Genomic DNA, 19,750 nt, shown 5'->3' with positions numbered 1-19,750 from the left:
CGATAGACGATACCTAGGTGTCGGTACGATCTGAATGTTTAGTTGGAATGATTCTGTGTTTTACTCTCTCCGGGGTATCCTTTTCATACTTTGATTTTAAATCGATGACAATCTTAAATAGTATGCCTCATATTTTTAAAATATAAAATTATATACTATGTTATTCTATAATGTATTATGTACAGTATATATATATATATATATATATATATATATATATATATAACTATATATATATATAATAATTCTATGTTGAAAAAAATATGAAACTAACATGATATATACATTACTACATAAGTTATATATAAAATATGTATATTATATCCTTGCCTACTGACTGATATGAATTTCTTTCGGTCTCGAATGCGTTAAAAGAGAGCGCAAAGAAGTCGAAATTACTTATTGTAATTAGTAAAACGACCTGAGAGGCAGACAGATACAAGAAAGAAGGAATATTATATTAGCGGCATCATCATGTTTTTGCTCTCTTTAAGTCTTTCATCGAGACAGACAATCTACAGGTATTAATCGACCAATTTCTCCAAGCTGATAACTTCGAATTGATGTTTATATATAAGAAGTGTTATGTGTTAATCTGTCTAAATGTTTAAAAGGTGTTATAAATTAAATGTTGTTAAACGATACGTAATTGCCTTTTGATCGTAAATTTTACTATCAAGGGGTCTTTTATGTATGCGTAATCATTGTGAATTATACCAATTTATGTGATCGATATTAAAGGTGTTTAAAAGCATGTATTTTTTTCTATATTATTATTCTCCTATATTATTATTCTATATTATTATAGCATTCCTATATTATTATAATATCCAATTACATGTTGATACACAAGATATACAGATTATTATTTATAACGTTTCGGTTTTCTTAATTGAGTCATTCGTTTAGTACAAATGATAAGAAATTAGTAATAATTCACAAAAAAGGGATATTGCAGTAGAAATATTATAAAAAAACATTTTCTGTTTTAGTGTAGAGTTACTCCTTCTTACAGACAGTGTCGTACAAATCTGTACGTCTCTGAGAAAATGTAGGCATCTGAGCCCTTACTTCCTCAACAACTTTTAGATCTGATAGAAAAAAGAAACATACGAAGTAATAAGTAATGCTTACTAATAAATTCAACAAATACAGAGGAAGATGGCTAAATCGATAAATTAACGAGACTAAAAATTAATTACATCATGGATCTCTCGCTTTTAATTTTAAGCTGTAAATTACCGATATCGGTGACTGCCATATTCTCTTGAGTTTCCAAATCGTAAAGAATCTTTCCCCAGGGATTGGTCAACTGTGTATGTCCCCATGCGACGTAACTTGCTTAAGGAACACGAGCCGGTGATATGCAGGCAACGTATAATTGATTATCATTCGCTCTGAAACGCTGAAGTAATGACCAGTGCAGTGGTCCAGTGGTCATATTGAATGCCGCTGGATATATCAGCATTTGGCAACCTAACCCAGAGAAGCAGGAAATATGAAGCCACCGAATACCAATTAACTTCGTAGTTGCACGGTTCACATTCCATCATTTCTGAATATGCGAGGACAGTCCTCTTATTGTGCTTTTAATTCTTTTATTTGTTTCATTTTCAGCAAATATACTGGTTTTTTAAATTAAGCTTCTTTTTATACAGAGTTACAGATTATATTAATTTTATATAGAATATATTTAAGAAAGATATTTAATTTTTTGCTAGTTAAGTATTGATCGATTAAGTTACTGTACCTTTGTTCCGATAAATGCGTGCCATTTCCTCGAATCTAATATCATAGCAAATGCCAATACCTATTTTGCAGCCCTTCACATCGAACGTCGTTAGGGAGTTACCAGGACTGAGTGAATCACTCTCTCGAAAAGTAATCTTATTAGGAATGTCGATGTCGAATAGATGTACCTAATAACATAAAAATGTGGTCGCTAATTCTATTGCTGCAACTTTTCTAATTTAATATCAAAGTTACCAACTCCTAAACTTTAATTATTTTTTATTTAATAACTGACAGCGTTTTTATCACTTTCTTTTATTAAAGAATCTTATCATTTAATAATGTTTAAAAAGGAGAAAAAATAAGTATAATAATATTTTAAGTATGTGAAAAATTTATACAACAACAAACACATTACAACAAAAATGGGCGTTTCCCGTATCATAACGTATTTTATAAACCGTAAATTATAGAATTGGTTATAGTATACGTATGTACATATGTATATTCCTAAATTATTCCTAGATAGAGTCACTTTCTTCACCCCAATATTTTCAAATTCAAAGCCATAAAGGAATATATTACTTACCTTTCGGTGCTTTGCTATCAAAGTTCCATCGGGACCCCAAATAGTACAGGTATTGTACAATTTATCGCCCTCTATTTCAGGCATCGTACCACCAACTACATAGATGTTGTTTTCTTTAGCTGCGTTCGATGAAGCAACGCTCGTTTCACCATCAGGAATACTCTCGGCGTATTTTGGAAAGTACTCTGCATTGCAATATTTCAATTAATGAAAAATAACTGTCTTTTGTTCCAACCATAAATTAAATTGAAATGTTTGTCAGTTTTTTATTTTTTAAATTATTAAAATAACTAAGTTTTATATTTCGACTTAATTAAATATGCAATTACTTAGCTAATAGTATATATAATAAATTGTTTCTACAGGTTCAAAATGAAAAATGAATATTTAGAAATATTTAATTACGACAATGCTATTTGTGTTAGCATCAGTGGCTTGTTACTCAACGACTTTGCTAGTACTTTTTGAAACATAAAGTTAGTTTTCAATTAACACTTATACTAGAGGCGGAATTATAAATGCAAAATAATTGACAATACTAATTTATAAGTACCTAATTATTAGTATCTTCACAAATATATTTATACAAAAATCACGATAATCATGAAAATGGGGAAATCCTATATTCTCGAATCAATTCACAATTTATTTTGTATATTAATTAGATTCCGCGCTCATCAGTACGTACTCACTGGCGACATCGAGAAAATGTATCGGCAATTCCTCGTACGACCAGAGGATCGGCAATATCAAAGGATATTATGGCGCAGCGCGAGTGGAGAAACAGAAACATATGAGCTTAACACCGTAATACTCTTATCATAGAAATAGAAGCAGTCCTCAATTCCCGCCCGCTAACTCCTATCTCCACCGATCCAAATGATCTCCTAGCCCTCACTCCCGGACATTTCCTCATTGGCGATTCATTAATGTGCTTACGTGATCGAGATTTCAGAGACATTCCATCGAACCGACTCTCCAAATGGCAGCTGGCATAAGGAGTATTTGAACGAGCTAACCAACCGCAATAAATGGAGCAAGGGTGGACACAGCATCCAAAAGGGCACAATCGTCATCCTCAGAGAGGACAACGTTCCCTCCATGCATTGGCCTCTGGGCCGAGTTATCAAGGTTCATCCAGGCGCCGATGGCGTCATCCGGACAGTTCAGACGGCAAAGAGCATTTTGGATCGGGGCGTCAAAAGGCTTGTCCCACTGCCAATTCAACCCGATCTCGAGAAACCCGAACAACTAGCCACCGAGACGAAATAAGATGGGAACTTCAACCACACCGCCCTAGTTTGATCGGTACCCTCTCAACGGGGGGAGAATGTTACGCCATGCGGCTTACCATAGGTCATATTCTTAACTATCGATCGCGGCACTATAATGTCGCAGACGGATCGTCGCGTCTGCCCGGCAAACAAACATTGTAGTGGCAAGCGCGTGGTTCATTAAGCAGGGCGACTTCCAGAAACGTCGACTCGTGGCCCGTATTTTACCTCGCAGTGAAAGAATGTGGCGTGATCCGAACGTAGTGGGGGTCGCCTTCCAGAAAAAACGAAAAAAATCGAAAGGCGTTCAGAACTTTTCGAGAAGTCGAACCGTCAACACATGTGGTATGTCACGCATTACTTATCAACCAAAACGCAGTTACATTTTTTTTGTTCCTTTTATATCTTTCTAGTTAATAAGTTGTTGAAATAAACATTAATTTATTTGTGTTAATTCTGTGGAATTTCATTGAACTACCCTTATTATCATAATCGAAATAAGGGGATCGATCAGTTCGTGGCGTCGATTATTTAATCGTAACGGGAACTTACAACTCTCGTTGACGTGCTATCTCGCGATCGCGTCTCTCCGCGAACGGTCGAAACAAAATGATTCACTAAAAACTGTCCTGAATTCCTAAGAATTTATTTACCGCAAAACTGACAAAGTGTTTATTTAAAAAATGAGGTTGAAGGTAGTCCTTTTCTTTCATTTCATTCATTTTCATTTTCTTTCTTAAGTATGGCTAACACAATATCTAATCAATTAAAATTTTATATTTTCACGTGAAAAGTTTCTTTAGATAATTATTATCAACATGATGACTAACTCTTACGGATTAATACGTGTCTGTAGGGCAATCCGGTGGACTTGATCGGCTTTTTACTTCGAAAGTTGAGTAATCGGTGTCGCTTTCTTACGCATCTTTGAACTGTATAAATGTTTTAAAATTGTTTGATCCAGAATGTACCACACCGGACAATCAAGAAGGCAGGTGCCTTGACTACAGAAAATGTAAACCTCTGCAAGAAATATGGCAGATACAGTACCGTACAGCCACCGATTTTTATAGACGATCAGTGTGCAGATACCAGGGCAATGTTACGATCGTTTGCTGTCCGAACGATCCAAACAAAGAGAAGAGAGAAATTTTAATAAAAACTGTGTACAAGTATAAGGCTTTGCGACCACCATACTGTGGTTTTAGCAACGTCTCTCATACCAGGCTGGTCGATGGTAAACCAGCTGAACTTGGTACGTTTTATGTCTTTCTTTCCGATTAATAATAAGCCATTTACTGCAAAGAATGAACTTTAAAGGCATTAAACAGCACATCAATGTACATTTCAATTAGACTAAATAATAATGCTATGATTTCATCGGTAGTAACTTTACTTATTAACTTGAATTATTTCTTTCTTTTACTTCATGTTAGAAAGAGTATCTTTTTGCTTGAAATAAAAAATTGATATAGGAGTAATAATATGGATAGAGATCAAAAACTGTTAGGGCAGAAATTACACGTTTGAACTTTATAGTTCAGTATAGTTCAAATAGAAATTATATAGAATTATTTAATAATTTGTATTTCACTGGAATAAAAATTTAATTTCTGTCTTTATCAAATCTCTATTTCAGAGTATTTGTACGTATGTACTTATCGTCTGCTGTATGATCGAATATCGAATAGGTAATAATCGTTGTTACTCGTTACGTGAGAAAAAATTATGTATATTCACAACTATGACTATTGCATTTTAGGCGCTTGGCCATGGATCGCTGCATTAGGTTTTCGTAATCCCCGACACCCAGACAAACCACTATGGAAGTGCGGAGGTTCCCTGATATCGGCTAGGCATGTTTTGACCGCAGCACATTGTGCACATATGGATGGAATAGAAAACATACGCAATCATAATATTGCCATTCTTAGATTGGCGGAGGAGGTGCCATTTTCGAGTAAGTCCTCAAATATATATATATGTATATATATATATATATATATATATATATATATATATATATATATATGCTATTGAGTATTACTGAAGTATCATATCCTGAAATTTCTTACTGTACACATATATTGTGTCATAAAGCGTGTACAATTCTTTCTCATACTTTTGGTCATTCGTTTCCTGCATTTTCATTTATTTTTTTATTTTTCAGGGTACGTATATCCCATTTGTACGAAAGAGCCCCTACGAAAGAGCAACTTCGTCGGCTATAACCCCCTTGTTGCTGGATGGGGAGCGTTAAGATATAGTAAGTGATATCAATTTTATAATAAAATTAAACAGTTCCAGTCTTAAATATCTTTCTTATTTTCTTCGTAGGACGACCACGACGTAATGCATTAATGGTAGTACAAATGCCAGTGATTAAGAACGCCGAATGCAAAATAGCTTGTTCCAAATTTCCTAATGCACCTGATATCACTGATGGTATAATATGCGCCGAACATGCTCAGGGTGGAAAGGATTCTTGTATGGTAATTAAGTTACAGAGTTACTACAAACTATACGGTATCTGAAGACACGTCAATTCGAATTAACATCAAATCGACGTCTTAAACATTAGAAATAATAGATAAACACAATTCAATAGTTTTGCCCACTTCTCACACCTCATTATGGTATTTAATCTAATTTCCTTCTAATCTTAGTTTTGCTCAAAATACATATAACATGTACATTATAAATTGGAGTATTTCAATACACAAATCAATAGAAGATTATTACTGTATATAAGTATAATTTCAATACAATTCGATCGATATATTTCAGTATCTTTGATTAAAAATTTAACGATCCTTTCAGGCTGACCGCGGCGGACCACTGCTGATACAACATGAATTAACCTCGTATTTAATAGGTATTGTGTCTTATGCTTATAAGTGCGGCACAGCTGGCTATCCCAGCGTTTACACTAGGGTCACATCGTACCTTGACTTCATTCTCCAAGCGATGCAATAATATGATATTACTGTTCCATAAATATCATTGTGTAAAAAACCTAAAGTTGGATTTTCTTATTGTGGAGATCAGAAACAGCACAAATTTGCATTGTTTTGTACGTTACAAATTATAGGCTTAAAATGTACGAAATGTAACTTTGAAACGACACTAATTTTCTACGCACGATAAACCTCCACGACTTAGGTATGTAAAGATGATAAACGTATATTAATTCTATTAATTTGGTAATAATAAACCAACTTTCTGAGAAGTTCTGTAAATTTCGTTTCTGTTGTATCAAGAGAATAATGGAATATTCCACTTAGATCGTATACTTCTTGTATGTACATACAAAATTTTCCGGCTAATCTAAAACACTTCATAAGATAGAGAGATTCTGGAGATTCGGACACAGAGAGTGCATAAAATACAAGATAAGTCTCGTGTCTTTCAAAATTATTTTTTATTCGCTAAAAACATCCTGTGTACTCATGCAATCACATGCAACCTCGAAACTTCGCTTATTTTTTATCACTTTCCAATTCAATACACTGTTTCTGCATTTTTGACTATATGTAAGAGAAATTTCCATTCAGCCAAAGGTGTACTTACAAATTATAGATTCCTATACGACTCTCGGTAAAAATTTATCCGCACTCCAGATAGTTAAAATTTCTGTCGACCGTATTGATCCATCTGCACTCTTCGTATGACGTCAATATCTGTTCAGTGCTGCTGCGTAGGTTTCATTATGTTACGTCAATTCGTTTGTGACCGTTGCGCGAGTAATGGCGCTTTGCAATGGCGATTTGCAGGAGAACAGTGCAGGATGCTGTGATTCGTTTCTTGTGGTCGGAGGTTATGTTTGATGCCTATATTTATCAAAGATTTAATGCACATTATGGAGAAAGTGTTTTGTCACGAAGTGCGTTTGAATGGGCACAAAAGTTCAAAGAAGATCGCACAAGTGTTATGAAAAAACAGCTGGACGCCCGTCCACATCCACGATGACAACATTGAACGTGCTCATGAACTTATGCTCTATGGAATAGACGAGTGACACTGGATAATGTGGCAAATCATTTGCAAATCAGCCACGGCTCTGCTTATGCAATAGTGCACGACAGATTTGTGTTTTAAAAAGTTTGTGCGAGATGGATGCCGAGAAAGCTGATGAAAAGGTGAAGACGACGATGCATTCGTGGTTCGCAGCTCAGCCCAAAACATTTTTTAATGAGAAAATACGAAGGTCCTTCAGCAAATGGACAAAGTGTATACAGAAATTGAGTGATTATGTCAAAAAATGATGTATGTCTTTTTTGACAATTGCTTAAAATAAATTCTACACCGACAGAGCGGGTAACTTTTTACTCACCCTCGTAAGACACTTAAATTTCCAATCTATTATGATGAATAAAAGAGCTTATACTATTAAATCTAATTGTATTTTGTTGCATGAGAGTACACGTGTATGTGATGTACATTACCTTTATATCCCCTTGAACGCTTCAATATTGCGCATATATACTATATTTTGTGCAGCTTCTATAAAATTTTGTATGTTTGTTTAGGCTGCTAATCCAGAGGCTGGAGTACAAAGAAGTGGCACAATGATGTGGGCTGATGACATTTATAATTATCGAGGAATCACCCCTACATTCGCTCAGGTATATATCGTTGACTATAATGTATTTAACATATATGATTGTTAGAATATTAATAATTAATTTTTAATTCTATCAGAATTTTAATGAAACTGTCCCTTGGGAAGGAAGAACTGATACCTTGATATCACGGTTTGTACATCCTATATGTACGACAAATTTTAGAACATTATATAACGAAGAACCAGATCGTCGTGGCCATGTGATGTGAATAAAAGGACTTGAATTTGATGATATTTTTATAATGTTAGATAACATAACTAAGTATCTTCACAGTAAGATAGGATGACATGGTTTACATGATCTTAATGTTGTTCACTTGAGTGATGATATTATAAGGAAAAGTGTAATATCACAGGTAAGATGATTCATAATTTAGAACTACTAACTCATGTATGTATTAAAAATTAAAGAAATATATTAAATTTTATAGGATATTTATGTTTAGTAACCAGTAATTGAGAGATCGGTATTCATGGTTACTATAACGAGGCTGTAGAAACGCACCCTTTCTTCTTTGCAAATGGTCCTGTATTTATGTCTAAGCCGAAACTGGAACCTCTGAATAATTTAGATTTATTCTTGTTATTTTCTAAAATACTTCTCTACAGTATACCATAAGGAATGATACCGTATCGCACCTAATCAAGTGCCTTAAGAAACATCAACAGGATATCACAGTAATCCCTTATCGACTGATATGTAAGTAAAAGTTATGTGTCATTGTTATACACAGTTATTTATCATTTTCTATTAATTCAGTTGTAGCCACTACAATATCTATGACACTGGTAGTAATTATGAGAACAATAATGATGTTCTATAAGAGGAAATGATGATTGGGAACAAAAACTTACAGGTAAGTCAATGTATATGTTATTTGCCATTTGAAAAGAAAGTTACTAACTTAGAATTTTTTGATAAATAATAATTGTGCAAAATATATTGGATTTCAAATTTGTCAAAAATTGAAATTTAAGAAGCATTGTAATAATATAACATTAATATTTTGATTTTTCAGGAGATATCATGCGGTGGATGGATAATATGTAAAAAATATTAAGCAGTATATGAATTTTCATATTGCGTAGAGATAACAAAATGAATTTTAAAAAATGTCGACATGGTAATAAGAAATAGCATCATGACAAAGAATATATAAAGACAGTTTCATTTTTTATAAATAAAAATTTGTTGTTCCAGATTTTGAAATATAGTGAAACGTTTAATTAGTATCTTAATATCTTCAAATAATTATTATTTTAGAATCAATTGTAATTGTATCATACGTACTTTTGAATTCGTGCAAGAACATATGTAATTTTGAAGTAGTTATTATTAGGAAATTGTTAGACGCGAACAGTATGCGAAATGTTAGTATGCAGTGTAATAATTATCAATCAAAACACAAGAATTAAATTCTTGAGGAAAAAATTTCCGGAATTTCTTATTTACACGATTATAAAGAAATCCATAATAAAAAGGAGCTGCTTTCTAATACTTCTCTTCCTTGTAATGCCTATGTTAATGATAACGAGGTTCGACTTTTTGTTTTTAGAGGGATACTGGAAAATTTGAAAGTACAGTACCATTGGGAAGAAAATCACGATATTGAAAACGATATTTGCAAGTAAATTTCCAAAAAATCTGTTTTCAAATTTTCGCTTTCTATTTCACATTAAAAGAAAGGGAGGGCTGCCTTCTTTTTCTGCAAGACAAAACAAACATTCTGAATCTCGTATCAATGAATGATGTCAATGAGTTATTTTTCTTTTCAGATTGAACAATATTCCAGATTTATTCATAATTTCATACTACGCGAAGAATAGACTTTCATAGGTATATAAAGGAAATATTAAGTATAGGAAAACTCTTTTTCGTTGTAGGTGACATATGCTTCACGGTTGAACACATATAAATGAAAAAGTACTCTTATGGAGAAAAAGAATTGATACCTTCGATTGACATTAGATAATGTATATAAACTTATGAACAATCACTATCAGTTTGTATTTTAGGTGCACACGCAGATTTGTTGGAGTTCTTATAAAATGTACTTCCTGTACGAACGTTTTATTCTTCCAAATTTTACGATACTATGTCTCATATAATAACTATATGGATTAAACGTAATATAAATGATCCGAAAATAGACTCGAACGACATTAATTGTCTTTCTATTTATACCAATATCGAAAATACAAGTAAAGCCGGAGCAATAGTATGCAAGAATGGACTATTTATTATTTTAAAGCAAATCATAGCATATTCAGAATGCACAGTATTATCATGAAATGTAAATGAATCAGTTGTAAACGAACGATTTTACTGTAAAATCGTTGCCTCCTTTTTTTCATCTGAAATATAGCAGCAATGAGTACATTCTTTTAATATATAATAAAACGAGATATCTTTATAAAGTTACATATGTCATCACTGGTAACTGTTATCTCGTATGACACCAAATATACCGTTAGTATGGAATGATATTTTTATGAAGATATACTTTAATGATAGATTTTATGAATGAAACGTTATATAAGAAAAATTATCTCTTGTCATTCTATGAAGTGTAGTAGCTAATGAAGATTAATTTTACGAAGTATTAGAGCAAAAGAGAATTAAAAAATTAAAAGGATCTAAATAAGATTGTTCGTGTGGCTTAATTATCTCAATTCTGGTACACCACTTGTTACATTCTAACTAATTAGCGCTAAACAATAACTTGCAAATATTAAAGATATTAACACCTTAATATTAACACCTAAAGGTTTTCAGGAAATTTTATAATATTTGATTATTGTATATCTAGTCATTGATTGATAAAATTTCTTGTATAAGCATAGATCGAGGTTGACGTCATACGCAGATTGCATATCATTGACAGGTATCGTTTTAATTTATTTTATGGCTAGAATCATTTGAATATTATACGAATAATTATTTCCATTCGAACGATTAATAGATCACGTACCTATAAAAGATATATTATGAAAAAGACGTGACGAAACAAAAAAATATTGGAAATTCCGTTGTCATTAGATCAATTATTTTTGCAATGATTTTTATTTCCATGTAATTACATATGAAATGGGTAATTCATTAACATCTCCTCGAATCGAATATAATTCGTTACACTTCACAACGATTCAAATAATGGACGGGAAATATATAATAACTTTCCTGTCCTTGCGTTAAAATAGTACTGTACAAATCAGATGATACAGGAAATACCCAAAAAACCCAATTACATCCACATTGCATGACAGCACACTTGCAATGGATTTTTGTGATTTCAATGTCACAGACAATGACACAACTAATCAGAACACGTTCGAGGCTATAGACATTGAAATTACCGCGTGTTTAATACGTTTAAAGCATAAATCTAAATTTCACGCGATTATTTCTTTGTACATTGTGAAACTCTTAAATTATCTTAATCGAATAAATAATCCTAATGTAATAAAACATCTTGAAATAGACCTAGATATCTGAAACAGAAACTCGAAGGATAAGAAATCCTAAAAGGTACTAATCCTAAAATAACAAACTCCTAAATAATAAACAAGTGATAAAACCTGTTATAAATAATAAAGCTTACCTGGAATAATCAAATCCTAACTAATCGAAAATAAAATAAGGCAAGCAATTCTTAATCTTTCAAGTAATTTTTCCGAAAACACAGAAAGATAGAGAAATTAAAAAGACGCAGCACAAATTGCAGCACAATGAAAGTTTCAGAGCGATGAATACGATCGTATTAAACTAAATAATTTTCAAAAGTGAAATTACACTGAAACGTATATCGATGATATTTGTCATTTCTACGATCTGTTTCGCTTGATCGTGTTTCTTTTCTGATGTAAATTCAATTTATAATACGAACTAAGTTTCCTTTATTATTATTAGTTCTGCGTCTTTTTAATTCGTCACTTCTTTTATTTCAGAACAATGACGGGCTCCAAGATGCTGTTCGGATGTTTGGCGTTAATTGCTTTTCTGCATCCATTAGTTCACGTTTGTACTTCGAGTAGTACAGCTCAAGGTTTGTACTTCGAGTTGTCTTTTTCCATGCACTTCAAATTCCAATACGATCTGGTCACGTGGCCTTCGTACAATTTCGAAATTTTACCTGTTTGGTAATCGTCAATGAAAAAAGAAGTTATGCGTGACCTCAACACATTGAAACAATTTTTATGATTTTTTATTTGCCGGTTGGTCAGCAAGTTAATGGAAAAATTTCACTTAACTATTCGCGTTAATTTCTTCGGTTTAACTTTTGGGAAATGCTTCGTTAGCTTCGGGAATATTCCAACGATTCGTTTTACGTACAAAATAAGCATGATAAATATTACATCGCGATAATGTAATATCGGAATATATTAAAGGTGTAATTTTGTCCGATTAATTATAATTTATTAATAATGGATTGAAAATACAGATATTAGTTAGACAGAGAAACGATGTTTGATTAACAGGAAAACTAAATGCAACGCTCGTATTTACAACAAATAACTTGACAACTATTTGGTAACTCTCTCTCTCTCTCTCTCTCTCTCTCTCTCTCTCTCTCTCTCACTAGCAACTCTAACACTCGACAACACTCGCAACTCAATTCTAACGACTCTATGCTTCGACGTCTCGATCAACTCTGATTCTCGCAACACGCGCACTTTTCGATTCGCCTTGGATAGCGAAACCGTCCTTCTTCTAACGCGTTTTTAAAACGCGAAGGCGCTATCACTTTCTAAAAGCGTCGTCTTTACATTTCCGATGGCCACGGGCACATCCGACTGCCAGATATACAATGTATTATAAGAGTATCATTACCATACTTTTCATGAAAAGAGCAATTTTTCTTGATAACTATACTCTGTAACATAGATTGAAGTCGCTGATTTGATCCCTCTGATATCGTTGTCTTATGAGAGTCTCGCCTGGTCTTGATTGGTTCTGTTGACTCTTATCGTTGTGAAAAATCGATTCGTTGTGTACCTTTTTTGTATAGAGAATTATTTTGTGGTAGAATATAACGTTGTAATATTTGTGGTCTTTACTTTGCTAATTTTGTCACTGAGCCGCTCTTTGGTTCGTTGAGCGATTCATATTCCGCATATATTCCGTACTTGCTTCGCTTGGTACTTTTATAATTTTCGCAGTTACAATAAAAAATTTAATTCTTAACAGATTAAAGATTTAACCTCTTGCTTTATAGTGTACAATAATTTTTTTCTTTTTTCTTTTTTTTTTTTTTTGTATAGGTTATGTGATCCATAGTTTGAGTAAGTAGTACATATATATATATTTACGTGACAAGCTTTCATTTCAATCTATATTTAAGATTAATATTTTATCAGTTTCTGTTCGTAACAACATCGAAGTAGTCAATAAGTTTGAAGAGTATAATTAAGGAAGTTATGAAGCAAGAGCTTAAGAACAAATTCTGAAAGAGGTTATGTACAACTCAGTAGTACTGCTTTACATTACTTTGCGAATTACTTTTCAAGCATAAAAATAGTTTAACAGCCACTTATAGTTACTTCCTTACCATTACATTCATTAAATTCGTTTGATTTTGTAAACAAAATAACCACGCTGACCAGTCTCTCATTTAAAATAGAATTATTTTGTCATATATCCAACAGTTTACTTTCTCTTCGTAAATATTATTAATAATTTTATCGATTTCGTATACTTCCATCCTTCGTATAAGTGACAATGAATCAGAAGAGTTTCATAGCAATATTGAACAACATACAGTCAACTACAACACCATTAGATACATCCACCATACAGTCAACTACAACACCATTAGATAACAGCAATACAATAGATTATAATTTTCTACGTGTCATTGATTCATCATCATCATTTTCCATTTTTTTAGCATATGTAAAAACCATCCAATTTAAAATGTTTAAATAACAATAGCCTATACAATATAATTTTATGTAAAAAAATTGATTATACCGTGTTTTAAAACCGTGCTTTAAAATCGATATTCGCTGAAACAATACATCGCTCTGCGCTTCCAATTTGTTTTCGCACGAAGTATCAGTCCACTCATTGTTACCGTCACCATCTCTACCGTAATCTATATTACTCGAATAAATTCTATATCTTGATTATTTTAACGAACTTCCTTATTTTTTGTTTTTTATGACTTTAATTGGCAATTTCCATAATGTTCTATAACTTGACAATAGACTGATAATATTTCAGGATATATATATACATACATCATGTTTTTGAGGATTCTGTAGTAAAATATATTATAATAAATTATAGGAAAAACAAACTATTTAAGAAAAAATTACCACCTTCGAGTAATAAATTATAGAAGGTTACCAATGTAATTTAAAACTTAAAACTTAAAAATAATCTATTACACGTAACAAAGAAAAAGATTTCTTCGCAAACGGTAACTCGAAAATTACAGCCATTGCTGTAGAAACATAGTTTTACAGGGAGAAGAATTTCGCTAGAAACTCTCGACGATGTCACATCAAGCGAAAATTCAATAAAGCGATTACTAACCATACTACCAGCGGCAATCGTGTTACGGCAATTCGTAAATAAGTTAGTCTTCTATTTGCAGAAACGTCTCTGGCAATATCGTCACACTCTTGATTACGTCGGCGCTATCAAATGGTCTTTGGAAGAAAGTTTTCCATTATCTACTTTTGCCCATGGCGTCGTTCCAACAAATGAATTCGAGTTCTGAATCGCTTTGTCTCGTATTACGACTTTATAACGGTGTTTCTTTAAACTTTAAACGATCGTAATAAATGTATTTACCCTGAATCATTTATAAACTGAACCGGAATATAAAATTTTATTCCGCAAAAATCATAAAGTTGAAAGTTAGGAACGAATAACAAATGAATAACCTAGTTTCATTAAAAGGCACGTGGTTAAGGTACGCCAATCCGCGTAATAACTTTGACACTCCAATTATTATAAAATATGTATCCTTAAGGGATTTTTTTGCGCGAATGCAAAATACTTTTCATACGTGCATAAATACTGAATAAATGGGACGTGATTTTCAATATTTCTTTTTGTAGAATTTTTAAACAAAGTAACTTTTTCACAAATGTTTTCGCTAACATTTTTACAACGTAAATGTCTTCTTTTGTAATTAATAATTTCAACATTTCTCTGAACTTTCTTCGTTGCGATAAAAAAAATATACAAAGCTTATGACGTGCTTGTTTAAAAATATTTATACGGAACAAGACTTTGAATTTGTCAGACCAATCGTCCTAACGAACGAATAAATTAAACGACCCGTAACAAAAAATTATTCCTGTCATTGAGTTGCGTTGAGTGGCGGAAACCATTTATAACACGTCCCATACAGCGTAGATCGCATACACGTCTTAGGATGTATTTTTGGTACTTATATATACTCTATATATATTCTTACTCTATATATACTTATATGTACTCTATATATATTCTCTATCTTAGATATACCATAAAATATTTCGTGAAATCGCGTATTCGTGTCTAATGTCAGGGATCCTCTTTCCACAAGTCCGCGTTTTCTATATTATCTTTCTTCCTTATCAGTAGGCATTCTCACAATTTGTGATTAATACTGCTCGTACAGGAATGTTAGGTTTTTGACGTTGTAAAATTTCACGTGAAATAATAATGCCTATATATTGACTAATTTATCAATTAATTAAATCCGTGTATATCAAGTTTTCTATAATTTACTACTTTCGTGTAACTACAGAAATTTGATGCAATATAAAACTTGATTAAAACAGCGATTCATTAGGAAACGAGAATAATGATGCAAATATTTTTTGTAGCCATTATATAGGATTTCGATCGCATAATTCATCAGTATCAACTTACCGGTCTTTAACGGTAGAATAGAAAGAAGTGCAGGCGGTACAGAGACCGCAATTATGATCACTTTCAGGTAGAATCTCCAACAGTGGTACATCTTCTTAGTCGTAATAAGTCGCGATCAGAAGCGTAAAAGAAGTTTAGCAGTGGCGTAAGTACCGCACTAGCCAGAAGTATCTGAGACAGAAATCAGAATACACTCTTTTTCGCATGGTTGGATCAATTTCGCGTGGGACTAACCTGATTGAACCTAACGCGGGATAATTGTGTTAAGGAAGTGATACATTTACACTGTACATGAGAGTGTGTGTGTAAGGGCCAGAGGGCGTCAAGGTCTTAGTGGAGACAAAAGACTGTTGCCAGATGTTAGAAGAATCTAGGATAGTCGGTTGGCGACAAGCGTGCGTGCAAGACGTTCTTCAGAGTGTAATATAGATGTATAACTGTTGTGTGGGAAATATAGTCAATTATTTGTATTCCCAAATCCTCGAATTTCCTTAACATGGTAGCAGAGCGTGGTTACTAGTTTTGCAAGATATTTAGTGCGTGGTTACGATCTTGCGAGTGAGTTTTCAGTAAAGAAAAAAAAACTTTCAGAGGAACAAAATATACTTCGAGCACGTAGGAACGCTTGAGTAAGAAAAGAAAAAAAAAAGAAGAATCAATTAAAATGGAGAGATCGGAAATCATGATACCTATATTCGATGGCGAGGATTATGGAATGTGGAAGCAAAGAATCACGATGTTTCTCAAATATAAGGAATGCGAGGTTGTTACAACTAGAATGAAGAACGAAAGAGACGATGAAGGCTGGGACAAAAAGGATTTGAAGGCGATAAATATAATTTATAGTGCAATATCGAACAGACAATTGGAGTATGTTAGGGAAGGAAAAACGGCGTATGATATAATAAAAAGGTTCGATGAAATGTACTTGAAAGAGTCGACGGCACTGCAGATCGTATGCAGAAGGAGATTGGAAAACATAAGACTGGAGAACTACAGTGATTCAGCATCATTCTTTAACGATTTCGAAAAATTAATAAATGAATTAAAAAGTGCGGGCGCACAAGTAAGTGAGAGGGAAAAGCTGAATTACATGCTGAATACGTTAGCCGAAGAATACAGCTACATAGCGGACATAATAGACGCATTGAAAGAAGAGAATCAAACGGTAGCGTATGTGAAAAATAAAATAGAAATAGCAGAGAAGAAAAATAAATCCAATGGAGGAGAAAGGCAAACCAACGCCTTTTCTGCAAAAAAGGAAGGATGCTTCAGATGTGGAAGATTAGGACACTTTGCGAGAGAGTGTCAAAATGGCGTCCAAGCGGGAAGCAGTAACGGCTATTGGCATGGGCCAACACGTGGTCGAAACAGAGGAAGAGAGAACAAAGGCAATACGAGCAGAGGACGTGGAAACTTTCATCGTCAATCAAGAACCGGCACGGGCGAGCATGGAAACTCAAGAGCAGGCATATGGACAGCAACGGCGCACGCAGCAAACAGCAGTGAGACGAATGAAATAAGTAAGAACGAAATAGTGTGGCTATTAGATAGCGGTTGTACCGATCACATAATTAATAATATAAATTATTTCGATAAATCTATCGACCTAAAAGAACCGGTAAATATATTATATATTTAGGCGATAATAGACCGATAAAAGCGACAAAAGTTGGGAATGTTATAAGTCATTTTGAAGCATTCGGAAAACAAAATAAAATAAATATGAGGAAAGTATTTTACGCGAAAGAAATGTCCGCAAATTTGATTAGTTTAGGTAAACTAACAGACAATAAGAATACGGTTATTTCCAAAGGAAATATTGCGAAAGTAATAGATGAGGATAATATACTTACAGCTGTAGCGTTCAAAGAGAATGGGACATATAGAATAAAAAGTATATTGAAAGGGAAGAAGCACTTAGTAAACAGCGCCGAACGTAGTGGTATGAGTAAAAAGGAAAGATGGCATAGGATGCTAGGACACGTAAATTTTAAATATTTAGAGATTTTGGGTAAAGAGCAGCTAGTGACTGGCATACCGAATGAATTTGAAAAGGAACTTTTGAAATGTAGGGTGTGTATAGAAAGCAAAATGCATAACTTACCTTTCAAAAATAATCGAACTAAGGCTAAGGAAATAATGGAAATTATTCATACGGACGTATGTGGTCCCTTTAAGACTACCGGATTCAATGGAGAAAAATATTTCATTTCATTTATCGATGATTATAGTAAAATAGCTAGGATCTATTGTATAAAATCAAAAGATGAGGTCTTTGATTCTTTCGTACAGTTCGTAAATGAAGCCGAAAATTTAACGGGCAAGAGGTTAAAAATATTAAGATGCGATAATGGTAAAGAATATTTAAATAATCGAATTTATAAATTTGCTAGGGATAAAGGTATAAGAATAAATAATTGCCCAACATACGTACATGAATTAAACGGGACAGCGGAAAGGTATAATAGAACAGTGATGGACATGGCGCGTTGCTTGTTAGCGGAAGCGAAAGTACATAAAAGGTACTGGCCGGAAATAGTTTGTACAGCGGAATAACACCAGCTCAGATAAATGACCCTCTAACTTACCTTTGTCCTCATCGACGTCAGTGATTTTAAAGCTAGTTATAAAGTGCACTTCTCAGCCAGCGTCCACGGCAGTCAATATTATTTAACGGGTCTTAACGCGATGTAAAAAGGGAAAAAGGAGGAAAGAAGGAACAGGGAAGCAAAGAGGAAAAACGAATTTTTCATTTTCTCGAAACTGGATCAAGTTTCAGGCTGCTCGCCAAACTTCTGTAGCTAACTCAGTCTGTAGCTAACGAGACAAGATTAGACAAACCACGCTTTAAAATTCCCACAGAACTATAATAATCCTCGAAATCAATACGATTCGTCGATCCATCGCCTGATTAAAAAATGAGATAGGATGAAGCTCACTAGTCGGCCTTTGAACTTTCAATAGTGATTCTCTGTAAATGCTTGAAATTGACGCTTGGATTCTTTCCGGATTAACTAGCTTTGCCCCTCCCTCCCTTTATCTATTTTCTTAGATCGACTTAGACTGCCACAACATATTATCTTTCTTCTTTTCTTTTCTTTTCTTTTCTTTTCTTTTCTTTTCTTTTCTTTTCTTTTCTTTTCTTTTCTTTTCTTTTCTTTTCTTTTCTTTTCTTTTCTTTTCTTTTCTTTTCTTTTCTTTTCTTTTCTTTTCTTTTCTTTTCTTTTCTTTTCTTTTGATCTTTTAAAGCCCTAAATCGCTGGCTATTTTGTATACTATATATTTTGTACACTCAATTACTCTGTAAGTCATAAGTACATATGTTTTACAACGTTATTTGTCATATTTCAGTTAAACCCCAGAAAAGCCAGAAATATATTTGCAGCGTGTTTTAACGCGTCCCTGGCAAAGATCTCAAAAACGAGTTGCGACACAATTTAAAGCGACAAATAGCACCGCGTATCTCGTTGTGGTAACACACGGTTCGCCAGCTTTTTAAAAGCGCTCTCCGTTTGCTTTTTCCTCTCTTCTCTTCCCCTGTCTCTTCGTTTTTTCTTAACGAGCAAAACCATTTTCGCGAGGACGAGAGTACGGAAATGACGTACTGGCAATTTTGTTTTGTGATAATACAAGCAGCTCGGTTTCAGTGAATTAAACTT

At 33.4% G+C, this 19,750-nt stretch overlaps 1 protein-coding gene across 2 annotated transcripts in view; it reads right to left on the bottom strand.

Annotated features, from left to right (window-relative positions):
• LOC143304359 (omega-amidase NIT2-like) overlaps positions 1-19,750 on the bottom strand; it is a 168,912-nt gene that overhangs the window by 1,016 nt on the left and 148,146 nt on the right. Inside the window, exons 1-4 of one of the 2 annotated variants that reach the window (XR_013061059.1) lie at positions 7,165-7,277; positions 2,321-2,505; positions 1,751-1,919; positions 1,243-1,476 (exon numbers count right to left, since the gene is read on the bottom strand). Coding sequence is in view for 1 of the 2 variants with exons in the window: in XM_076626816.1 (XP_076482931.1) it covers positions 1,751-1,919; positions 2,321-2,505; positions 16,089-16,179 (445 nt within the window). In the remaining variant the exon portion in view is untranslated. Of the gene's footprint in view, positions 1-1,242; positions 1,477-1,750; positions 1,920-2,320; positions 2,506-7,164; positions 7,278-16,088; positions 16,260-19,750 lie in introns of those variants that run through there. The other variant, XM_076626816.1, reaches the window with a different exon arrangement.

Source organism: Bombus vancouverensis, unplaced genomic scaffold (assembly GCF_051014615.1).
Source record: "Bombus vancouverensis nearcticus unplaced genomic scaffold, iyBomVanc1_principal scaffold0031, whole genome shotgun sequence".
In the NCBI taxonomy this organism is placed as follows: domain Eukaryota; kingdom Metazoa; phylum Arthropoda; class Insecta; order Hymenoptera; family Apidae; genus Bombus; species Bombus vancouverensis.
This window is presented reverse-complemented; position numbering and strand designations above follow the sequence as displayed.